Here is a 25,734-nt window from a genome sequence, read left to right on the forward strand (position 1 = left end):
ACCCCTAGACAGTCTACTTCGAAATGATAACTTAATTTCAAATACATACAAAATTTGTACCCTTCCCTCTCAACATTTTGTTTTTGATGTCACAATATGCATCTTTTTATATTGTATATGCATTATGTGTGTGTATAAATTATTGTTGTTATAGCTAATTTTAATACTTTTGTCCTTTAACCTTTATACTAGAGTTGAGTGGTTAACACATCACCACATTACTGTATTAGAGTAGTCTGAATCTAACTATAGACTTACCTTTACCAGTGTTTTCTGTATTTTCATGTTACTAGTGTCTTTTTATTTAAACATGGAGAACTTTCAACATTTCTTATAAGGTATGTCCAGTGGTAAAGAAGTTCTTCAGCTTTTGTTTGTTATGGAACATACTTATTTATCTCACCTTCATTTTTTGGAGGGTAAATTTGCCGGGTAAAGTATTCTTGGTTGGCTTTTTTCTTTCAGTCCTCTGAATATATTACTCCATTCTCTCCTGGCCTGCAAGGTTCCTGCCGAGAATTCAGCTGATAGCCTTATAGGGGATCCCTTGTATGAAAAATTTGTTTTCTCTTGCTACTTTAAACATTCTATCTCTGTCTGTGATTTTAGTCAGTTTTATTATAATGTGTTTTGGAGAAGATCATTTTGGATTGAAATTTTGTGGTGGCCTATTAGCTTCATGAACTTGAACGTCCAAATCCCTCTCCAGGTTTGGGAAGGTCTCAGTCATTATTTAAGCTTTCTACCCCCTTTTCTCCTTCTCTTCTCCTTCTAGGACTCCAACGATAAGTAGATTATTTCTCTTCATGGTGTCCCATAGGTCCAGTAGGTTTTCTTCATTTCTTTTCATTCTTTTTTCTTTTTGTTCCTCTACTGGATACTTTCAAACAATGTCTTTGAGCTCACTGATTCTTCTGCTTGGTCCAGTCTGCTGGAGCTCTTCTTCAGTTCAGCCATCATATTCTTAAGCTCCCAAATTTGTTTGGTTCTTTATGTTTTATATCATTGTGTTCTTTTATTGTTTTTCTGATTTTGTTATTTATCTGTGTTCTCTTATAGCTCTCTGAAGATATTTATTTATTTTAATTTTTTTTAATGTTTATTTTTTTTGAGAGAGAGAGAGAGAGAGACAGAGCATGAGCAAAGGAGGGGCAGACACAGAATCAGAAGCAGGCTCCAGGCTCTGAGCTGTCAGCACGGGACCTGATGCGGGGCTCGAACTCACAAACTGTGAGGTCATGACCTGAGCCGAAGTCGGACACTCAACTGACTGAGCCACCCAGGTGCCCCTCTGAAGATATTTAGAACATCAATTATGTTGAATTCTTTGTTAGATAATTCCTGTGTCTTCATTTCTTTGTGGTCAGTTACTGGAATTTTTCTTTGGTGAAGTCATGTTTTGGTGCTTTTTCTTGATTCCTATTGTGTAGGTGTCTGTGCATTTGGACAAACAGTTATCTTTTCCACTTTAAGAACTGACTTGTGTAAAGGAAGACCTTTGCTGAGGGTGGGGCACACATCCTGGTGGGGAAGGGTGCCAAGTGCAGGGGTGTATAGTGGCTCTGGGTCCAGATGTGGTGGTGACTCATTGGCTCAGGATGCTGGGGTCTACAGTATTGACGATTGCATAATCCTTTGCAAGAACTGCAGCGGATCTGCTGAGGCTGTAATGGTTGTTGGTGTCCTTGGGCAGCACCTCTAGATCTAGCAGGTAGGAACCAGGGCAGGCAGTGGTAGCAGCTGGAATGACAGTGGGCACACACTCAGCTATAGGAGCCAGTTGCAGGGGCCTGTAGTGGCAGGGGCCAGCTACAAACTCACACATAGTGGTGGGGCTAAGGCAAGCAACAAAGGCCAGGACCAAGTGGCAGTTATTGTGGCCCTGGCTGTTACACTGCACTACTGTGGCTGCTGGGTCTTGTCACAGGTGCAACAGCAGTGGAAATGAATGTCTTGAGTCAACTCATGGGCATGCAGGCACACAGGTGGAGGGATTAGCTGCAGGTGAGCCCAGTGGTACAGGACAGTGACAGGAGACAGGGCCAGGTCCAGGTCCAGGACCACAAATAGCTGTGGAAACCTTGGCTACTGGCATGTACTCTCATGGCTACAGGATCTTGCCACAGGTGCAGACACAACAATGGAGGCAGGTGAAGGGCATCAGACCAGCAGTATGCAACAGCACAGCTAGAGGGATTAGCCTTGAGTGCATGCAGTGGTGGGGATTAGCTGGAGGGGTCTAGGCTGGAGTATATGTGCAGCCTCAGAGGCTTGGGCTGACTGCTAGTGTGGGTCCCAGGCTCCAGTGGAGAATGGGGTGGGAAGGGTAGTTGGCATCAATGAATACGAATATTTTGGGGGCAAAAACCAGTGAAATCTGCAGGAAGTATGTGGTAGCTGTGTTGGCCATTGGTACCTTCATTGGTGAAAGCTGCTGGGGTCTTCTACAGAGCAGATCGCTGGGAATCCCAGTCACTCCATGTCTGGTAGTGATATCCCTGCTTTTCTTCCTCATTTCTAGTCAATTCTCTACATCTCCTTTTTGCTGGTCTCTGGGTGGGGTGAAACTGAAGCAAGTCCTTTGTATAGTGACCTGAAAGGCTGGGGAAGCTGACTGGTCATTTCAGTCTTCCGTTTTCAGCGAGGGGAATTCTGTATAGATATGGAGTTCCCTCTTGGTGCTGAGCAGTGCTGGCTTGGGGGATGGGATGGCAGAGGCAAATGGAGATGTTTATCCTTCCTTTTGTGTGATTATTCACAAATTATTTGTTTCACTGTGTTAGTGACGTTTCTTAGGTGGACTCCAGAGCTCTCCCAGAGCCACTTCTGTTTGTGGATAGCTATCTAATTGTTGATCTTTATTGGGAGGGACGGAGGCTGGGTTCTCCTGTTTCCTTGTCTTTGCAACATCACTAAGTGGGGCCCTCCTCTGGTGAATCCATTTCTGGATCTCTATTCTTCTTTAGAGAAGTTTCTGGGATTTCAACATCAGGTCATATTCTTATCTTTAAGAATCTTATTATACTGCTACCACATCCACTGTATGAAGCTCATCATTTAGGAAATCTTACAGACCTACAAATATCTTGAAAGTATTTCTAGAGCTATTACGGGAACTTATAGGTCATTTATGATTTAGTGTGAATTCATTTAATCTGAAGACTTAATTTTTTTTTAAGTTTATTTATCTTTCCTAGTAATCTCTACAACCAACATGGGGCTCGAACCCCATGATCTTGACCTCAAGATCAAAAGTTGCATGCTCCTCTGACTGCGACAGCCAGGCACCCAAGATTTAATTTTTAATTTTAATTTTTTTAAAGTTTATTTATTTACTTTGAGAGAGAGAGAGAGCAAGGGAGGGACAGAGAGAGAGACAGACAGAGAGAGAGAGAGAGAAAGAGAACCCTAAGCATGGGGCTCTATCTCACAAAACGTGAGATCATGACCTGAGCCAAAATCAAGAGTCAGACACTCAACTGACCAAGCCACCCAGGTACCCCTAATTTTTTAAAACTTAAATTTGTTGTATTGTGAGAAAGGCAATTGTGTCTTTTGGAATGATGGTTGAGGAGAGACAAATACAGATATTCCTCTGATAGCTTAGCACAAAGCTGGCTTTGTAGATTTGAATTAGCTCAGTGAAAGAAGAGGCTGATATCACCCATGGAGTGGAAGCCCCCTCTTTCTTTTTTTTTTTTTTTAATTTTATTTTTTTCAACGTTTATTTATTTCTGGGACAGAGAGAGACAGAGCATGAACGGGGGAGGGCCAGAGAGAGAGGGAGACACAGAATCTGAAACAGGCTCCAGGCTCTGAGCCATCAGCCCAGAGCCTGACGCGGGGCTCGAACTCCCGGACCGCGAGATCGTGACCTGGCTGAAGTCGGACGCTTAACCGACTGCGCCACCCAGGCGCCCCGAAAGCCCCCTCTTTCTAACAAGACCACTTTGTCAACCAGGATGCTCTTATTGTTACACAACAACCTGGATGTTCCCTGCCTCCCATCCCTGTAATTACAGAGAGTTATGGGGGCAGTATCTTTTTCCTAGAGCCCTTTTCATGATATGTTTCAGCAGTGTCCGGTCTAACAAAGGACATTTTTCTGCTAAATGGTATAAAGATGGGGACTGGGTAATTTTGCTGCTTTTCTGCCTGTGGGTTGCTCCACTATTTTAGATTCCATTTAGACTACATAGTACCAGTAGTATTTATGTCGGTGTTCCTTTTGTATAACAAAGGGGAAAAGTAATTCTTTTTGGATGAAGAATTTCCTAGAAGGCAGAGAATTTAGTCTACTTTGACACTGAAGACCAAGTCTTTTCCCTTCAACTTGTCTTGGTATAGATCTAAAGGCTTCCTTCCACCTGTGGAAAGAACTCAGGAAAGAAGGAAGCCCTATGTGTCTAACTGCTTATGTTCCACTAGTGGAAAACCTAGAGAGCCAAGCATAAATCAGATTTAAGAGCAGGGTTACTCCTAGAAAAGGCCAGGAAAGGATCTCCTGATGAATTTTGCAGAAAACAAGAAGACAGATGATCCCATCTGTGAGAACAATGGTGTTAAGATAAAACAATGATCTGCTTTGAAGACTTTCTCCTCTGGGTGCTAAAACAAGCTGAATCAACAAGATCATTATGGCTCCTGTACTGAGAATGGGCTGTAGAGAAGCAAGTGTGAAAAAAGGATGACTAGTTAGGAAGGTACTAAAATAATCGAAGAGACATGAGAGGACAGGGAAAAATGGTGGGATTCTGGATTATTTCAAAGTAGAGCTGACAGGACTTGCCACAGATCAGAAATACAAATATTCAGACTATTTTTCAAATACACATGCAGACACACACACATATTTTTTCTCTTTTCCCAAAATGGAATCATGCAATATATATATTTTGACTCATCAATACCTTGTGAACATTTTTCTATGCTAATAAATCTCTGTATTACATACATAATATTAAGTGCTATACTGAACTTCATTGCATAGATTTATTGTAATGTGTTCAGCCATCTGTTTGATATATGAGTTCTTTTCAATGTATTTTTGACCATCAACATCATTATACACATGATCATTTTTAGTCTAACTTATAGAAATGAAATTGCTAAGCTAACGGGTTAGCACTTCTGAAAGTGTTTGATAAACACTGTCAAGATTATGAAAAGGCATGCCAATAATTTATGCTCTTATATATATAGTCAATTACATTTAAGTGTCAGTCCAGTAGTTAATTTTCATGTGCAAATGGATATTCAAAACGGTACACTATGATTTTGGTAGTCATATGAGAGTAGGAACAACTAATTGTTCCCTTCAAGAGAACATAACCAACCCTAATTTTTACCCCAGTTTCTCAGAGCTCTAAAGGACTTCACCTTTGAGAGTGATTTCAGTTTAGGAAAGATTCATTCAACTCATAGAGGACTAAGCCCAAGTCTAAGCTGGTCTAACTGTAAGGCAGAGTGGGGGATAAAACTTCCCCAGATGCAAGGTACAGCCATGATGCCCATGATTTACTGGTCTATAGTCTGTCTCAGGGTAGCCAGGACCCCAAGATACAGGGGGTAGAGGGCAGGGGTAAGGCTGCTATTCCCAATAGCACTTACTGGAAGGATCTAATTAGAAGACCTATGGTTTTACTCTGATAAATTCTGACCATAAAGAAAAACATTTAGAAATGTAATGTATAGTCTTAGAACAGACTTAACATTCACATTTAGTTAGTCTGGCTTTTATTTGAAAATCCTCAAACAATGAAAGAAACTACATGGGCTTACCATCATTACATACAGGCTGTACGATGGCTACAAAGAGAGCTCTTTATTTTTATTGCATCTCAGTGTGATTTATTTAATGTCAATTTAAAGGTTTTCTAAAGAATATGGAACACTACATGTCAAGAATCTGCTTTTAAAAAATTCATGGGGGCACCTGGGTGGCTCAGTCAGTTAGGTGGCCGAATTTGGCTCAGGTCATGATCTCACAGTCTGTGAGTTCGAACCCTGCATCGGACCCTGTGCTGACAGCTTAGAGCCTGGAGTCTGCTTTGGATTCTGTGTTTCCCTCTCTCTCTGCCTCTCCCCACTTGCACTCTCTCTCTCTCAAAAATAAACAAACATTAAAAATTTTTTTTTAATTTATAAGATTGTGAAAATCTTCTGAATTCCTTCAGCAAGGTTTCAGCTATACAGACACTTATTCCTTCTAACTACTGCTTTTCTACCATTTGCATTTTTCTAGAAAATACATTTCAGCCCTGATTCTCAAAAAAAAAAAAAGATTTATAATTTCACACCTGAAAAAAGAAATAGCTAATGTTTCAAGTTCATAGCTCATAACCTATCTTTGAGCTATATTTCAGCCTCAGTTACTGGATGACCTTCTGAGAGCTGCCAGAAACAGTCTTTCATTTAAATTGCTCTTTATTACACTATTATTTGACAGTTGTGCTAAAGGAAGAGTATTCAATGCCACAGATGTCAAAAAGCTTGGATTCCCCAAGAGTTCCTGGGAGAGATTCTGGAAGGCATGCCAGGGCTTTACCCTTGATTAAGGTCATGTTCTACTTTAGGAATATATTTTCTTCAAATGCATGTTACTATTTTTATGCCCAAATTACATATGCCTGTGTGACAGATCGCCACCCCTATCTTGAAAGATCTTAAAAAATAATAATTTATGGGGGCGCCTGGCTGGCTCAGCATGCAGCTCTTAATCTCGGGGTTGTAAGTTCAAGCTCCATGTTGGGTGTAGAAACTACTTAAAAATAAAATATTAAAAAAATTCATCTGCTTGGCTTTCATTTCATCCTATGTGGTTTTAGTCCACTCCATGTACTCAATAGTAGCCAACGTGAAAGCTTACGCCAAGATGCAACTTACTGCATAGATGCTTAGAATTAGTTGCTTTAATAAATAAGATTGGATATTGGATATTTAATTTACGCTAATTTGAATGACCATCGTTACATGTGACTTGGTTGGGCATTCACCCAAAAGCTATGTGGTTTTTCAGTTTAGTGCTCCCTCCCCCAAATTTTAGCTATTTGAATTAATTTTGTAGATTTCATCATGTATATATTCATAGAGAGTAGCTATTATTTAAAACAGTTTTAAATACCAGGCAAGATTGCTAAGGGTACTTGGAACAATATAAAATTTTAGTATGTATACTAAAGTAACTTCACAAAAATTCTTAGCTATTTATTTAGCCAACAAATATATATGGAGTACTTATTGTGTGTCAGATACTGTGTTGAGTATCTTCTCCAGAAGGTGTAATGGTTAAGCAAACCATTCTGTGACAACCTTTCTTGCCTTGATTTCCTTTGTGTACCCTCAAATTCCCCAGCACAACAAATAAGTTTTTCTAAAATTGTTACAGGGAAAGGTGAACAACACATGATGAAGCCTATGCATAACCAAACACTAGCAAGTTGTGGTTTTAGGGAAAGGTCAACTATACAGATAGACAGATACACTTGATTCCAGTCCAACTTCTAAGAGGCAAACAATGTGAAAAAGTGGGGCTCCTGGACCATAAGCAAAGACCTTTAAATATTATCAATTATTAAGGACTGAATTCTTATAGAGCCATCCCAGCCATCAATAGAACAAAAGCAGGACAGGATGGAGCCTGAGGAGAATAGGACAAAAGTTAGAAGAGTTATAAGAGGCTGAAATCTGGGAAAGTTTCTATAATGTTCTAGGGAAGTAAAAGAAAGGCTATAGGGGCGCCTGGGTGGCGCAGTCGGTTAAGCGTCCGACTTCAGCCAGGTCACGATCTCACGGTCCGTGAGTTCGAGCCCCACGTCGGGCTCTGGGCTGATGGCTCAGAGCCTGGGCCTGTTTCCGATTCTGTGTCTCCCTCTCTCTCTGGCCCTCCCCCGTTCATGCTCTGTCTCTCTCTGTCCCAAAAATAAATAAACGTTGAAGAAAGGCTATAGTAGAAAGGTAAACTGAGGCCCATTTGACACTGTAATCAAGGATACGGAGATGGATGGGTGGCTGGGTCTACTTAAAAGCGACTCAGAGAAGCCACATCCCAAATAGCCTTTTGTTCAAATATTTTTAGAGGGGTGCTCGGGTGGCTCAGTTGGTTAAGTGTCCAACTGTTGATTTCAGCTCAGGTCATGCTCTCACAGTTTGTGAGATCCAGCCCTCTATTGCTGTTTCTCTCTCAAAAATAAGTAAATAAACTAAAAACAAACAAATATATATACATATACATATATATATATTAATGAATAGTAGTGGTAGGATACAGTTTTAGGTACTTTGGGGATACAAAGCCATATGACATAGTTCCTATTTCAAGATATTATTTAGTGATACTATATCCCTTGTCTAACTTTTATTAATTAGGGATTCTTTTGAATAATAAGCATTTCCTGCAAATGTCTCTGGAGCTATTATGATTCACAATTCAATGTAAAAAAAAAATTTTTTTTTTAATTCTAAATGTTTGTTAAAAACAAAAACAATAAAATCCTAATTGAGATATGCTAAGAGAAAGGTAGTTTTGATCTGAAGAATGAAGGGAGAAAAAGAGATAATTTTATAGATGAGGGCATTTTCTAGAAAGCAGAGAACTTAGCCTATTTTGGAATTTTATTTTTCCTGTTCCATGAACTTTTAACCCATTGATAAATGCAGCCTAAGAAAGTGGGAAGCCTTTGAGTTTACCAAATGCTTCCCCCATTAGGCTTTCCTTCCCAAGGGCTTAAGGAGCAGAGAAGTAGAACTGGGAAGGACCTCCTTCTCTTCTCTCTTGGAGAGCCCCTACCTGAACCTCAGGTATCAGAGAGAACGGACTCCCTAGAAAAGTAGCAGAAAGCTTTGAAGGCCAACAACAGCTGTTCAAGAGAGGACAAAGTGTAAGCAGACACAATTCTGGTGGCAGCATCAGACTACTGAGCATACAGAAAATACTCCTGACTACCTCATTCAACACTCTCTTCTTTAGAACACAGCCCTAGCTTGAGAGGAGAGCTACAGACATCATGTGCCCTTAACCAGATTTCTATAACATTTTAAGACAATATTAGAATTTTATTAGAATTTTTAAAAAGTGAAAGTAGATCAATTCAAATAAAACACAAGTATGAAAAGGCTAGTAAGAACTGGTTTCCTTGGAGGGTATAATTATGAAATCTTCCCCAAGATGCAGTCAAAATATATTTAGATCTGGGGCGCCTGGGTGGCGCAGTCGGTTAAGCGTCCGACTTCAGCCAGGTCACGATCTCACGGCCCGTGAGTTCGAGCCCCGCGTCAGGCTCTGGGCTGATGGCTCAGAGCTTGGACCCTGTTTCCGATTCTGTGTCTCCCTCTCTCTCTGCCCCTCCCCCGTTCATGCTCTGTCTCTCTCTGTCCCAAAAATAAATAAATGTTGAAAAAAAAATTTTTTTTAAATAAAAAAAATATATATATTTAGATCTTATTTTTGTTATAAGCCACAATTTGCTTCTTTAGTCTCTGTTCTTCGCTTAGCCTATGAACCCTCAGAAGGAATCTCAAGCTACTGTTCCCCAAATACATATTTCCTTTAGCATATAAAGAAAACATTTTAATCTTCCAGTATAATCATATGCAGGTCTGAGAGACTTAAACACAAACACGACTTATTTCTTGTTCATCTGAACTAAAATTCTTATGTGGTCGTTGATATAAAAGTGTAAATGCTTCAACTTTCTCCAAGAGTGGGGTTACCGAAACCTCAGAGTGCTCTCAGATACATCTGGCTCAAAATGAAGTGAACATCATAAATATTTGATACATTTAAAAGCATTGTTTTATTGTTTTGATAAAGCTGCATTATAAAATCAACAAATTAACCTTAAGAACAGGTAATGTCAGAGAAAGAAGTTATTGGTAAGTAACACAATGAGATCCTTTTGGCTGTAGAACATGCAAAAAGAATATTTTTAAAATTCTAAGCACCTTTTACAGGCAAAAATAGCACTGAATTCAGCCTTTCATCTGCTTCGTCTTACTCCTCATGATGTCAATTTAGCAATGGTAGATAATCCAAGAAATAAAAAACTTAGGCAGATTAATAGCTAAACCAAATTTTCTCTGTAACTTCCCCAACTCTGATGTCCCAATAAAAAAGATTTGTAGCTGCCTTAAATGTGTTGATAGATCTCAGAATGCTGCCTTGCTCATATTTTTCAACAGATCACTCAAGCTGAAAAACATTTTCATCTGTAACTAACGAAACATTTTCATTAGACAGAATGGCACTGATCAGCACCATGATCTCCAAGTCACGTACACTTTATGATCAGCTCCTGAGTTTGCACGGCAAGAGAAATAAAATATCATAAACTTTCACTTGAATGCTGATGTAATTTCTCAAAAATCTGTGAGAATTGTGGGTCACAATAAGAATGTGGTTAAACTGTCAGTATGTCAAACCCTGCTACAGTGAAACTCACTTAATTCAATTTCTCCACTGATTCCTCAAAATCTAAAGAGGGAATCAAAATCAGAACACACTGAATGATGCCTGAATTTCATTAGGTCAGGTCCTATGCACTGAACATGCCGTAACGTTTTTTGCTTCTGCTTTTTCTGCTGACTTTTCAAAGATTAATAGTAAAAAGTAAGGAATATGCTTAATAATCAACTTTTATAATTGTTTTACTATCGCTTCCTTAAGCTATCTAGAGTTGTTTTCATGTTATTAGGCAACAGCACTAATAACTTTAGTTAGAACACATATGGAGACAAAGAGCACAAAGTAAGTACTTCATAATTGTCAACGGCCAAGATCCAGAGTCTAAGTTATACCATCATTACCGAATGAATCTTAGCATTAGCAAGAATGATCCAAATCAATAAATGCTATGTAGCATTCCAGATAAATCTGGATGACCTTTCTCTGCACCTAGTTATGAGAAAAATCTCTGACTTCCATTATAAGATTTAAGACCATCAGCTAATGCTGCAGCTGGTTAGTGCAGACAATTAAGCCATTAATAATCATACTTCTGTATTCTCATTCAATTCCTATTAACCTACTTTAAGGATCAGAGGCTTCTTGGAAATTATTTAATAACAGTAATTATTAACAGTCTCTTCATCTTGCCTAGAAGGAATCTAGATTTATTTACTAAATACTTAATATTCTACTTAATACAGATGTTAAGACTCATGTAGAAAATTCTTCAAGTTAATCCATCAAACCTGATCACAGAGATATGGTATAAAGCAACAGAATTTATGAATTAGGGGGGCACCTGGGTGGCTCAGTCAGTTGAGTATCTGATTCTTGATTTTGGCTCAGGTCATGGGCCCAGGGTTGTGGGATCGAGACCCACGTCAGGCTCTGTGCTCAGTGCAGAGCCAGCTTGAGATTCTTTTTCTTTCACCCCCTGCCCCTCTTCCTGGTTCACTCTCCCTCTCTCTTTCCCTCTAAAGTAAAATAAATAAATAAATAAATAAATAAATAAATAAATAAATAAAGTAAATAAATAAATAAATAAATAAATAAATAAATAAGTAAAACCTTTCCAAAAAAAATTTATGAATTAGGAATGAAGGGGGAATACAAATACATGAATTCTAAATTATAAGAAACCAAGCTTGTGTGGAAATAGATTAATTTAAAAACATGTTTTCCTCATTCCATTTGTACTGACTGCAGACTGAAGACAACAGCTACAAGAACTGTTCTCAGTTTACTAAACTTCCTTTGGAGAAAATTGAAAAATATGTTATATTCTTGTTTTGCTATACCTTGTTTCAGTGCTTATATAGTGTAGATATGTCCATAGTGAATATCATTGCAAATCTATAGTGAATATCATTACAAACCTTTGATCATTGTCATGTAGTTTACAACCTAGATAATAATAAACAAGTAAAAGAAATCAATTACATAGAATGTTAAATATTGGTTAAGTGCCAAGGAGAAAAAATTAAGCAGGTAAGGGGTTTAGGAGGTATGTATGTTTAAGCATGTGTGTATGACAGTGGTTAAAACTTTTAGAGGTGTTTAAAATTTTAGATTGGCTAAACAGGGCCCCCATTATCCAAAGCACATGCAGAGAAGAGGGAGAAATTCATGCCATTGCTTATTATAAGCACAAGATATTGCTGCCAAATTGGTTGTTATTCTGGGTGTGTGTCCAAGATATTCTTGTTTAGCTAAAAATCAAACTTCTAAGAAGTTTAATAAACATAAGAAGAAATGACTCTCTTTAATGGGGGAAATTATAATAACATGCTTTTTTTAAGAAAAGCAGCTTTCTTTCTTCTTTCTTTCTAATATAGTATCCCAGCTTTATTTTTCATGGTTGCTTTTTTTTTGTTTAAAGTAGGCTCCACGCCCAGCATGGAGCCAAACGTGGGGCCCAAACTCACGACCCTGAGATTAAGACCTGAGCTGAAATCAAGAGTCAGAAGCTTAACCAACTGAGCCACCCAGGTGCCATGCCTATTCCTTTTTTTTTTTTTTTAAAGTAGGTTCTATGCCCAACGTGGGGCTTGAACTCATCACCCTGAGATCAAGAGTCACATACTTCACCAACTGGGCCAGTGAAGCATTCCAGAAAAGCAGCTTTCTCATTTTTATTTTTAGGAGAAGTAACTATAAATCGAGAAGGGAAACAAATGATTTGCTGTATATAGTTGTCAAATTTTATTTTAGACAAAACAGAGTTTTTAAGGTACTTGGGAGGTTCCAAATGACAATCCATTTAGACAGAGTATTCATATTCTTCAAAATGATGGCAATTTCTTGAACACTACTGGGTCTATCAGTTTTGGAAAAAACCCAGACGCTCAGAAATATGACAGTCTTGCATTCTCTGAGTTATGTTGTTTTACATTACTCTGGCTGGTTTTCTGTTGGAAATCTTTAGGACAGCTCCTGTTGTCCACCAGAGTAACAGATTAATGAATATGTTAATGCACTTCCCCTCATCCCAAACCACTCCTTGGCAAAGCTTTTTGTGTTTAAAAAATTGCATTCTATCTTGTAGGATGATTTGGGAACCATTTAGTGTGCCTAGATTGTTATAAAATCTTGTTAGCCACAGGAAGTTGATCTACTGTGAGTGTCATTTCCTAGCATCTTAGCAGCAAGGAATGGGAAGGAAGTGATCTTAGTATGATTTCTGTGGCACAAGTCCCCCCATGGTTTGTTAGACAAAGTGGACAATGCAACGTGCAATATTCAGATCACAAGAAGGCTTGGACTGCCCATTACCTCTAGGAGACTTTATGACTGACCTTTCCACAGCCAGCCTGAGAGAAAGAAGAGGCACTACATAAGTTACGGCTTATCACTGCTGAAAATGTGACCACAGAAGTAAAGTCAATCAACAGGAACCTAGATGCTGGATTCAAACCCTGAATCATTTACTTACTCTGGGACTTGGAGCAAATTTTTTGTATGTAACCCTCTGTATGCCTTAATTTCCTCATCTGTAAAGTGAAGACAATAATAGTACAAATATTATAAGGTTGATGTGAGAAAAATGTACGTGTAATTGAAATACCCAAAGGAGAAGAAAGAGAAGCAAAGAGAAAGTATCTCAGGAAATAATGGCTAGTGGCACCTGGGTGCCTCAGTCGGTTAAGCGTCCGACTCAATTTCAGCTGAGGTCATGATCACACGGTTTTGACATCAAGCCCTGTGTCAGGCTCTGTGCTGGGCACGCAGCCTGCTTAACATTCAATCTTTCCCTATCTCTCTGCCCCTCCTCCACTTGCGTTCTTCCGAAAGAAAAGAAGAGAAAAGGAAAGGAAAGGAAAGGAAAGGAAAGGAAAGAAAAGAAAAGAAAAGAAAAGAAAAGAAAAGAAAAGAAAAGAAAAGAAGGCTGAATTTTTTCCAAATTGGATGAAAACTATAAACCTATAGATCCAAAGAGCTCAAAGAATCCCAAGATAAGAAACTTGTAGAACACTACATCAAGGCACACAGTAACACAAAAGGAACAAAAAAACCCTGTCCCAAACTAGGGCATCCCCAAATAGGTATGATTCCTCCCTATCTCTGTCCCCCAGGGATCGTGAAGACATTTTTGATTGTCACAACTGGGAGAAGGGAAAGGGTATGCTACTGGTGTCTAGTGGGTAGAAACCAGGAATGTTGCTAAACCTCCTACAATGCACAGGACAGCTCCCACAGCAATAAATTACCCTGCCTCAAACATCAATAGTGCTAAGTTGAGAAAAACTAGAGGCATATAATAATGAAAATACTTAAAACCACTGATAAGGAGAAAATCTTAAAATCATATATATTTTTTAATGCAATACACAGAAAATGTTTTATTGATGAATTGCTAATTGTTAAGTTTAATAAATGCTTTGAGTTCAGAGACAGGAGGGAGAGACCACTTGGAATTTTAGAACTTTTGGGGAACATTTAAGATAGACTTTCTTTCTAAAAGTTGGATCTCACAACTGGGTAAGAGCTGGTTAATTCCCTTATAGGGAAGTGATAATGGAGAAGGCTGAGAGTAGTTCTATGAATACTGGGGCAGACAACCACCAAGCAATACCTTTAGAGCTGTATTTTTTCTCCAATGGGGTCTCAAGACCTCTGAGAAATCATAAGAATCTATAACAAATTGGAAAATATGTTTTTTTTTCATTTTGACGCTAATCTAAGAAATTAGTATTTGCATACACTTGGGATCCCCTGGATCACCCTCTTTTTTTTTTAAATTTTTTAAAATTTACATCCAAATTAGTTAGCATATAGTGCGACAATGATTTCAGGAGTAGATTCCTTAATGCCCCTTACCCATTTAGCCCATCCCCCCTCCCACAACCCCTCCAGTAACCCTCTGTTTGTTCTCCATATTTGAGTCTCTTATGTTTTGTCCCCCTCCCTGTTTTTATATTATTTTTGTTTCCCTTCCCTTATGTTCATCTGTTTTGTCTCTTAAAGTCCTCATATGAGTGAAGTCATATGATATTTGTCTTTCTCTGACTAATTTCGCTTAGCAAATCATATTCTTATTCTATTTTCTCATCCCTGGCAATATAGAAAGTACAGCTGACCCCTGAACAACACAGGCTTGAACTGTGGGCGTCTACTTATGTATGAATTTTTCTAGGCACAGTACAGTACTGTAAATGTACTTTCTCTTCCTTATGGTTTTATTAATAACATTTTTTTCCTAGCTTACTTTATTGTAAGAATACAGTATATAATACATATGGCATACAAAACACATGTTAATTGAATTTATGTAGGCTATTAATAGTTATGTTTTGGGGGAGTCAAAAGTTATACCCAGATTTTCGCCTGTGGGGTGGGTGGAGAGTATCAGTGTCACTAACCCCAGCTTTGTTCAAGGGTCAACTATATGTGACATTGTCATACCAAGCACTTTTTGTAAATCACTCACCATGTTTAAGCTAGGAGGTGGGTGTCAAGAAGTAAAGAGGTGCCTGGACCAGTAGAGCTACTTGGAGTGGTTTCCAGAATTTAAGGGTAATGTGACTTTTACCTGCTCTAAAATGGTTGAATTTATTAAAGGAGCTACACAATGTGCAGGGTATTCTGAAGGTTCTGCTCTGTGGTCCTTCTGACCCTCAGAAAGATATGAAGGTAATAGGACTGAGAATTAGATACAAATTAAAATCTCATTTCAGCTCAACAAACATTTGCAGGAACTACTGCCATTGTATACAGTGTATATTACTACAGTTCTCCAAGCTGGGTCTCTTCATTTAATGCAGTACTCTTTTCTGCCACATCATGCTGAATGCAAATTCTATACAAAGTCATACACACACACACACACACACACACAAAGCTTAAAAATCTCTACCAATTCTGCTGGTTTTTTTTTATGACAATCAGATATGAAATAACATTTAAATCAGATATGAAATAACATTTAAAATCAGATATGAAATAACATTTGTTACAGGATATCAAGAACAAAAACCCAGACAAATTTCATACTTACTAAATACTAGGCAGTGAAGTAGGTACTTTATATTCCTGATCTCATAATCCTCAAATCATGTGGGTTTGTTATTACTTCCACCTTCACTTTGCAAACAAAACAGATGAACAAGTTCACTGACTTTCCCCTAATCACAAAGCTTAGAAGTGTTGGGGCCAGGATTTGAACTGAAGACTATTTTGGAAACCATGCCCTACCAAAATCACAACTAACTTTAACAATACCCAACTTAAGACCGTAAATGTTATTTTATTTAGTTCACTACCTTGGATCTTCGTAACAAATCAATGTGTGTGTGTGTGCGTGTGTGCGTGTGTGTGTGTGTGTGTGTGTGTGTGTGTGTGTATCTCCTTTGTTAGAGCACTGGTTTACCACATGAATTTATTCAGACACTTTGGTATCCCAAAGACAGCTGTGGTAAGGCATGTTAGTCTATATTTCTTCATTTTTCTGTCAACAGAGGAAAGAAGGGTAAGAGTGGTCAGAGCCATGGCAGGAACTGTGTCTTGTGTATGTCATTTATTAAAAACTATTTTAAAGTTTTATCTTTAGAGATGACTAGCCTAGAGAAAGGAAGAGGCAGTAATTTTTGTTTGCTATGTCAAACAAATTAGACATCAAATTAGACATTATGTCAAAAGTAATTAGAAAAAATTTAGAGAATCATCTCTTTCAAACATACAAATCAGATCTCTTTGGTTCAATTTAGATAGATTTTAATAGGATATACACAGAAAGCTAGAAACATACATTTTTTGTTTTTGTTTTTCTGAACAGTTAAAAAAAACCCACTTAGAGTAGCATACTTATCAACCAAATTGTTTAGCTTTAAAAAATCAGCAGTTCATCAGTGCTCTAAATGAGTCAAATTTGAGTTTTTGTCTTAAGAGGTAATCCTTAAGATTCAAAAGTGAATATTCAACACAAGTAGAAAAATCGAGCCAATTTTCTTCTTTAGTAGAGAAATGACAGATTATGTGTGTTTTTTTTTTTTAACATTTATTTACTTATTTTTGAGAGAGAGAGAGAGCGAGCATGTACATGCAAGTGGAGGAAGAGGAGAGAGGGAGGGAGACAGAGAATCTCAAGCAGAGAATCCCAGGGAGACAGAGAATCGCAACCCCCCGATGTGGGGCTCAAATTCATGAACCATGAAATCATGACTGGAGCCAAAATGAAGAGTCAGACATTCAACCGACTGAGCCACCTGGGTGCTCTGATCAATACGTGTTTTAATGAGGAAGTAGAAACATTAATGAAGGCTACAAGGACCAGGCAATATACAATTTATCTTAAAAGAATACAGGGGTTCAAACACTTAAAGGTAGATTTAACTTCACTGATTTGTCTTTTTCTTTTTTTTTTTTAACTTTATCTTGATATTTTATTTTTCTTCCTCTTTCTCAGGTGGTTCTAACTACAAGTTATAGAGAATTTATAACAAATGAAATTGTATGTTAACTTATAATTAACTCTACAAACATGTCTTGTTTCTCCCTCCAATGAACTTTTTTTTTATAGTCCTTTATGCTCCCTATAAACGAATAAAAAGAAAAGTTTATACTTACTGGAAAGAACAGTTGTAAGGAAAATGTAGTCTGAAAAGGATATGAGTCCACATTCTCCAAGGGTATAAAATATACTGCCTTCATCAGCAAATTTTTCTCGTTCCTGGGAAATTTTCTATTATATGCATGGATCCCACCAAAAGATAAAAAGAAGATATAACAGAATGAGAACACAGATAGATAGAGATGAAACACCATTTATCTGACAGTTTTATGCTACTTATCATAAGCATTTCTCTGATGGCCATTCCAAATTAATGGATCCTTTACAGTTTTCAAGATGACTAAACTTATAAGACAAAAGATGATCTTGTTTGTCTCAACACTGGCTTAATAGTAACACTAGAAAATAATTTCAATTTTATGAACTCCTGCCATTTGACATATACAGGCTCACTTCAGGACTGGTTTTGTTTCTTGGTTTTAAAAACAATCCACCTGAATTGCTGAATCACTATATTGTACAACTGAAACTAATATAACACTGTATGTTAACTATACTGGAATTAAAAACTTCAAAAAAATAAAATTAATAAAAATAAAAACAATCTGCCTTTTTCTATAGAGGTATATAAAGTAGAAAAGATACAAAAGAAACAAATAAAATAAAATGAAATCAGTACAATTTGCCCAAAGTCAGCTAATTGACCAAGAAAAACTATACTATCAATGACCAGAAACAAAGAGGTAAGCAACTATTTTCAAGGCCCACACAAACTCTCAGAAAACTAATTTCTGAGAGTTCCTTGGCCCCCCAAGAATCTTAGCTTTGGAATGTAGGACAGTTTGCAGAGGGAACAACACCTCTGAAAGATACTGGCAAATCAGACATGCACACTAAGATTTAGGCATGATTTAATTTAGTTGTATTCATTGTTACCTTGCTGGAGGCTCCTAAGTTTCAGCTAAGTGATGAAATGCTCCTAAAACTTAGATTTTATTCTATGTATATATTAATTTTATTTAATCTATAAAACTCACAAAGAGTTACTTCTTAGCTTCAGTAATGGCCTGTCTGGCAAGTGGTGACTTCCTGGGTGTTTAAGGAATCCTACCCTGTTTTTTCAATTCGTAGCCAAATGATAAACTTAGTTGTGACATTGAAGATATTTTCAAAAACTGAAAAGGATCCACCAAAGAGTTAGACTTGGAACTAACTTCCATAAGTTCTGGACCAACTAAAGATATTCAATGAATTATTCTGGGTACCAAAAAAAGGAAATAGGTTTTAAGAACCCAAACCAACAAACAGCAATCAAATAATGTCATGCAAACACAAAATAAGCAGCAGCATTGCAAGCACAACCTCAGGAGGAGTATCATGAAAACGAAACCAACAAGCACCACCACACCAGCATCCAGGTACACAACTATCCAATAGGTTACCTCTGTCTAGTGAAGATCCCATCATACACCACAAAGGAAAGAAAACTGGTTAACCAATTGAAAACACAAGTACCAAATGAATCATCACGATCTTCTTTGTAATCCTATCCAAAATAGCCTTTACTGGGTATTTGCTTGTTCATATGAAACAGGAGGCATAAACAGGTAAAAATCCACAGTTGAATGCTGACAAAGCAGTATGAGGTTTTGATGGCACATTCTACTTAGGAAAGGATTTCTTTGATTCATCTCTGGTGGACAGAAAGCCACCTGTTTGGTCCCGTTTGGCAGGATTTAGACATTACTTCTTTGACTCATCTCTGGTGGACAGAAAGCCACCTGTTTGGTCCTGTTTGGCAGGATTTAGAGATTACTTCTTTGGACAACAAAAATGAGCACATAGTCCAATGTGTTTCAGTTAGGGTTAAATCTCATACCACACTTGATCTTCTACCAACAGACTGAACACAAATTTCAGACAGCTGGATGAGAACTAGAGCAGCAAAGCCTTTCACTGGAGGTTAATATTTTAATTTCTCAAAAAAGGGAAACAAATGGTTACATTTTTTACATTATCTAAGATACTGCAAAAATAAAGTATGTAAGAAAAAATACACAAAATGAGAATAGGCTCCCAAAGGCATAACATTACTAACTAAACAATAAATATGCATAAAGGCTGAATACTTTGTATTAATTATGCAATCATCTTTAAAACAATTTTTTAATGTTTATTTATTTTTGAGAGAGAGACAGAGCACGACCAGGGGCCAGGCAGAGAGAGAAGGAGACGCAGAATCCGAAGCAGGCTCCAGGCTCCGAGGTGTCAGCACAGAGCCGGACATGGGGCTTGAACTCGGGCTATGTGATCATGACCTGAGCTGAAGTTGGACGCTTAATCGACTGAGGCACCCAGGTGCCCCTAATTATGTAATGATCTTACAGAGAGATTGCTATAAGCCAATAAAATAAATAATATATTGGGATCCAGAAGAGGAGAAACAGACAAACATGTAAGGAAAGAGTGAAAAGAAGCACTTAAGACAAAGAAGCATGGCTAACATTATTTTTCTAACAATCACCTGGACTATGCTGCTGCTTGGAAGATATCAAAAGACAAATCTAATTCTGTTGGTAACTTTTAATTTTGATATAATTGCAAACTCAGAATAGTGGAAAGAGCAATATAAGACACTTTCATACACATTTTACCCAGATTCACCAATGGTTTACATATTACCCTAGTTGCTTTATCATTTTATATATACATATATTCTTTTGTCCCTCTGAAAGTTCAACACACATGCCCTTTTACATTTAAATACTTCAATATATACTTCCTATGAACAAAGACACATTCTCTTATATACCATAGCATAAATTTAATGAAACCAAGATATTTAATACTGATACATACTATTATCTAATCCAGTCTATTTTTAAATTCAGTTAACAATTCCAATAATTTCCTTTATAACTATTTTCTCCCCAGCCCAGGATATAATCCACCATCATAAACAGCATTAGTTGTCATGTCTCTTTAATTTCCATTAATCCAAAACAGATTTTTTTGTCCTTTATTTTTTCCTTTGGAGGTTTGTTACTATCTTTGTGGTAAAATTTATGTAACAGAAATTCACCATTTTAACCATATAATATGTGGGCCTTTGAATTTCGCTCCTTTCACATGTTTTCTCAGTTCATCCATGTTGTGGCATCAATTTCTTTTAATCACCAATGAATATTCCATTGTTTATCCATTCACCCATTAAGGGATAGTTTGGCTGTCACCACTTTTTGGCGATTGTGAATAGTGCTACTATGAACATTCATGTACAAGTATTTGTTTGACTATCTGCTTTCAATTTTTTTGGGTATGTACCTAGGAGTGGAATTTCTGGGTCATATCATAACTCTGTGTTAAGTTTTTGAGAAAGGGCCAAAGTGTTTTCCACAGTGGCTGTACCATTTTATGTTACTACTAGCAATGTACAAGGATTCCGATTTTTCTATACCCTCATCAACACTTATTTTCCTTTTTTAAAAAAAATTGTAGCCATTCTAGTGAGTGTGAAGTGGTATCTCATTGTGGTTTGATTTACATTTCCCTAGTACCTAATGATATTGAGCATCTTTCATGTGTTTGTTGGCCATTTACACACCTTCTTTGGAGAAATGTCTTCAAATCCTTTGCCTTTTTTTAGAATTGGGTTACCTGTCTTTTTGTTATTGAGTTGTGAGAGTTCTTTGTATATTCTGTATATAAAACCCATAACAGGTACGATTTGCAAATGTTTTCTCCACTCTGTCCATTGCCTTTCTACTGTACTTTGATAATGTCCTTTGATGTACAAAAGGTTTAAATATTGATGAAGTTCAATTTGTCTACTTTTTCTTGTTGCTTGTGCTTTTGATGTCATATCTAAGACTCCACTACCAAAGCCAGGGGTGTGAAGATTTACCCCTATGTATCTTCTAATAGCTGGGTAGTTTTAGCTTTTACATTTAGGTTATTGATCCGCTCAGAGTTAATTTTTGTATGTAATGTGAGGTAGGGATCCAACTTCTTCTTTTGCATGTGGATATCCAGTTGACCCCACACTATTCGTTGAAGAGACTTCTTTCACCACAGAATGGTCTTGGCACCTTGTTGAAAACAAATCGACTATGAATGTGTGGGTTTATTTCTGGGCTCTCAATTTCATTCCATTGATATATATGTCTATCTTACACCAGGACCACACTGTTTATGTTTTATAATTTTTTTTAATTGTGGTAAAATTCACCTGACATAAAATTTACCACTGTTAACACTTTAAAGTGTATAATTCAGTGGCAGTAAGTTCATTCACAATGTTATGAAACCATCACCACTATCTAATTCCAGAACTTTTTCATCACCCCATTTGGAAACCCCTTCCCCATTAAACAGTCACAGCCCCCTGCCCCCTTATTCTAGCCTCTAATCCAATTTCTGTCTCTATGGAGTCCCTGGTTATTTTCTATAAAAGGAACCAAGCATAGTTATCTTCTTAGTGGCTACCTTCAGGCTACGATGAACATCTTAAATTTGCAGCAATCTAGTTTGCATTAATACCAACCTAGCTTCAATAGTATTAAAAAAAAAACCCTCTGCTCCTGGAGAGGTCATTTTCACAAATTACATCTTTATACAGTGTGCCCATTAACACAGATTTATAATTATTATTTTATGCATCTGTCTTTTAAATCACAAAGGAAAAAAAGGGAGTTAAAAACCAAAAATGGCAGTAACATTGGCTTTTATTTACCTGTGTTGTCACCTTAACTGATGTCATTTGTTCATATAGCTTCAAGTTAGTATCTAGTGCCCTTTTATTTCAGCCTTAAGCATTTTCTTTTTTAATATGGTAGATCTACTGGCAACAAACTCCCTGCTTTCACGATTCTTCATTTTAGTTTTCAAGTTTGATTATAATGTGTCTCAGTGTAGGTATCTGTGAATTTATCCTAAAGTAGAGTCACATATTTCAATAAATTTGGAAGGCTCTCAGCAATTGTTTCTTCAAATATTGCTCTCTTCTCTTTCTCCTGGCCTTCTGGGATTCCTAGTAGACATATGTTGGTATACTTAATGATGTCACAAAGGTATCTTAAACTCTGTTAATTTCTCTTCATTCTTTTTTTATTTCTCAGACTGGATAATATCAACTGACTTATCTTCAAGTTCATGGATTCTTTTTTTCCTGCCTGTTCAAATCTGCCATTAGACCCTTTTAATGAAATTCTTTCAGTTATTGTACTTTTCAGTTTTCAGAATTTAAAACAATTTCTTTTGTTGATATTCTCTATTAGTTCATACATCATTCTCCTTGTTTCCTTTAAGTTCTTTGCCTATGGTTTCCTTTAGGTTTTTAAGTATATTAAGCCAATTGATTTTTAAAGTTTGTAGTAAGCTTTCTCAAGGATAGTTCCTATTTTTTTTTCCTGTGAAATTGGCCATACTTTATTCTTTGAAAGCATAATTTGTTGTTGAAAACTGGACATTTTGTATATTATAATGTGGTAACTCTGGGAACCTGAGTCTCCCTCCTCAGGGTTTGTTGCTGCTGCTTGTGTGGGTTGTAGTTACTTCTTTAGTGACTTTTCTAAATTCTTTTCATAAATACTGAATGCTTTGTCAAGCATGGTCACTCAAGTCTCTGTTCTATTACCTTAGAGGTCAGCTGATGATCTGACAGAGATTTCCTTAAATTCCTGGAGTCAAATATGTATGTGTGGGAATACTCTCCATGTCTTTACAGATTGGCTTTGTGTTGGGCCTTCTTTCAATGCTTAGCCATTGTTTAAAAAATCTGCCTTTCCCTTCACTTCTTGCTTGCATGGAAGATAAAAGGCAGCCAGAGGTGAAAGCTTAGGGTCTGCTAAGGTTTCTTATAAGTATTCATTCAGTTCCAGGCATGCATAGGCCTTCCAGATTCCTCAGTATATGGTGGAGCACTTCAAAGTCCTTGTTCTTTATCTCCAGCTGCCTCTTCATTTCCCAGGCTCTTTGGTTTGTCTGCTGCTTTTCTCGGCCCGCTGTGGCTAGTATATTTATTACCTTTAAGTGCTTTTGAAAAATGCCACTTGGGAAGCCACCCCATCCCTAAGAGTTCCAATAAAGGCAAAACAAAGGCAAGCCTGCAAGTAGAGATGCCTCATTGACCAGAGAGGTCACTGTCCACATCTATATTCTCCAAGGACAAGGTCTGCACTGCTTGCTCTGGCACAAGCAAGTTGTACTAGGACTGAGGGCCACAATCTTTATGGCTGCCATTGTGCTGTGGAGTGGGGAAGTGGTTATCAAGTAAGTACGCCACAACTGTATCTTATCAAATTTCAGCATCTTCTTCTTTCAACATTCCCCTGGTTGTTTAAAGTCTGATTCGATTCCAGAGATCTGAAAAAGTTGATTGACAGTTTTTGCCAGCTTACTGACTGTCTTAGTGGAGAGATGCAGTTTTGGAGTTACCTACTCCGCCATTTTTAAAAATCTCTTTACACTTTTTAACCCTAAAAGATTTGAAAAGTGAATTATATTGAAGAATATCCCTCACTTTAAATTAGGCTGATGCTTCCTCATGATTACATATCTGTTACAAACTATGAATTCATATTGGTATTTCTAATCCCATTCTAATACCATGGGAAACAAGGTAGTCTTACACACTTGTTATTCCCTTCTCCAACAGGGAGAAGCCTGGTTCGCATTATCCTCAATATATTTACTCATTTGCTCAATGAGAGTATATAGAGATTATATTAGAATATACAGAGAGCAGTTTCACAATTGCTAATCATGTCTGCAAAAAAATTATTATCTAGAGTTCAATATTTGTTACAGTTTTAAGTAAAATCTCCTTTGTAAAATGCATAAATCTAATGTACAAAACAATGAATTTTATAAAGAAATAAGTAAATATTTGGAGTAACCCACATCCCCATCAAGATATAGAACATTTCACTGGAAACATTTCCATTGTTTCCTTTATGCTCCTCCACAGTTAACTCCCACCATGTTTTTATACCATTGATTGTTTTGCCTCTTCTAGAAGTTCCTATAAACAGTATCACCAGGATATACTCTTTGGTGTACAGTTTCTTTAGCTCAGCCTAATGTTGAGAATCATCCATACTGTATTTTTCAATAGTTTGTTTTTATTGTAGAGAAGTATATTACTCATCAATAAAATAAAAATGAAATAAAAATTTGTATTATAACTTATTTTATATATAATCATAATGCACACATAATAACGTGATTTATTCATTCCTTTACAGATAAACATTTAGGCTCTTTTCAGTTGTTGGCTATTTAGACTTTCCTAAAAGTTATTTATTTAAAAAAAATTTTTTTTTCAACATTTATTTATTTTTGGGACAGAGAGAGACAGAGCATGAACGGGGGAGGGGCAGAGAGAGCGGGAGACACAGAATCGGAAACAGGCTCCAGGCTCTGAGCCATCAACTCAGAGCCTGACGCGGGGCTCGAACTCACGGACCGGGAGATCGTGACCTGGCTGAACTCAGACGCTTAACCAACTGCACCACCCAGGCGCCCCTAAAAAAATTTTTTTAATGTTTACTTTGGAGAGAGAGAGAGAGAGAGAGAGAGAGAGACAGACAGACAGACACCATGAGCAGGGAAGGGGCAGAGAGGGAGATACAGAATCGGAAGCAGGCTCCAGTCTCTGAGCTGTCAGCACAGAGCCTGACACAGGGCTCGAACTCAGACTGTGAGATCATGACCTGAGCTGAAGTTAGATGCTTACCGACTAAGCCACTCAGGTGCCCCATTCCTCAAAGTTACTGTACCTTTTTTACTCACACCATCAATGTATGAGAGTTCCAGTCACTCCACATCACTGCCAACATTTGTGTTGCCAGTCTTTTTAATTTTTGCCATTTGAGTGGGTAGGTAGTGATATTTCTTTGTCGTTTTATTGTGCATTTCCTTGCTGACCAATGTTGTTGAGCACTCTCTATTTATTGGAAATTATATATTTTCTTTGTGAAATAACCAAGTCTTTTGGCCTTTTTTTTTTTTTTTCAATCACTGATCATTCTACATTCTGGATATGAGACTCCTTTCAAGGAGTCTGGGTAGCCAGACTCCAAGATGATCCCAGGGATTCTTGCCTGCTGTTATTCACATCCTTATGTTGACCTAGTCTCCTTCACAATGAATCAGGGTTGGTCTGTGTGACCAACAGACGACAGCTTAAGTGATAATGTGTGACCTCTGAGGCTAGGTCATAAAAGGCATAAAAGGCATAAAAGGCATGCTGCTCTGTTGGAGGGAAGCCAGCTGTCATTTGAAC

At 37.5% G+C, this 25,734-nt stretch overlaps 1 protein-coding gene across 4 annotated transcripts in view; it reads right to left on the bottom strand.

Annotated features, from left to right (window-relative positions):
• Positions 1-25,734, bottom strand: part of MICU1 (mitochondrial calcium uptake 1) — a 256,334-nt gene that overhangs the window by 99,801 nt on the left and 130,799 nt on the right. For all 4 annotated transcript variants that reach the window (XM_047824729.1, XM_047824730.1, XM_047824728.1 and 1 more), the window contains one exon: positions 17,507-17,621. In XM_047824729.1, coding sequence (XP_047680685.1) covers positions 17,507-17,621 — 115 coding nt within the window. The remainder of the gene's footprint in view (positions 1-17,506; positions 17,622-25,734) is intronic.

This window comes from Prionailurus viverrinus, chromosome D2 (genome assembly GCF_022837055.1).
Source record: "Prionailurus viverrinus isolate Anna chromosome D2, UM_Priviv_1.0, whole genome shotgun sequence".
NCBI classification, from domain to species: Eukaryota; Metazoa; Chordata; class Mammalia; order Carnivora; family Felidae; genus Prionailurus; species Prionailurus viverrinus.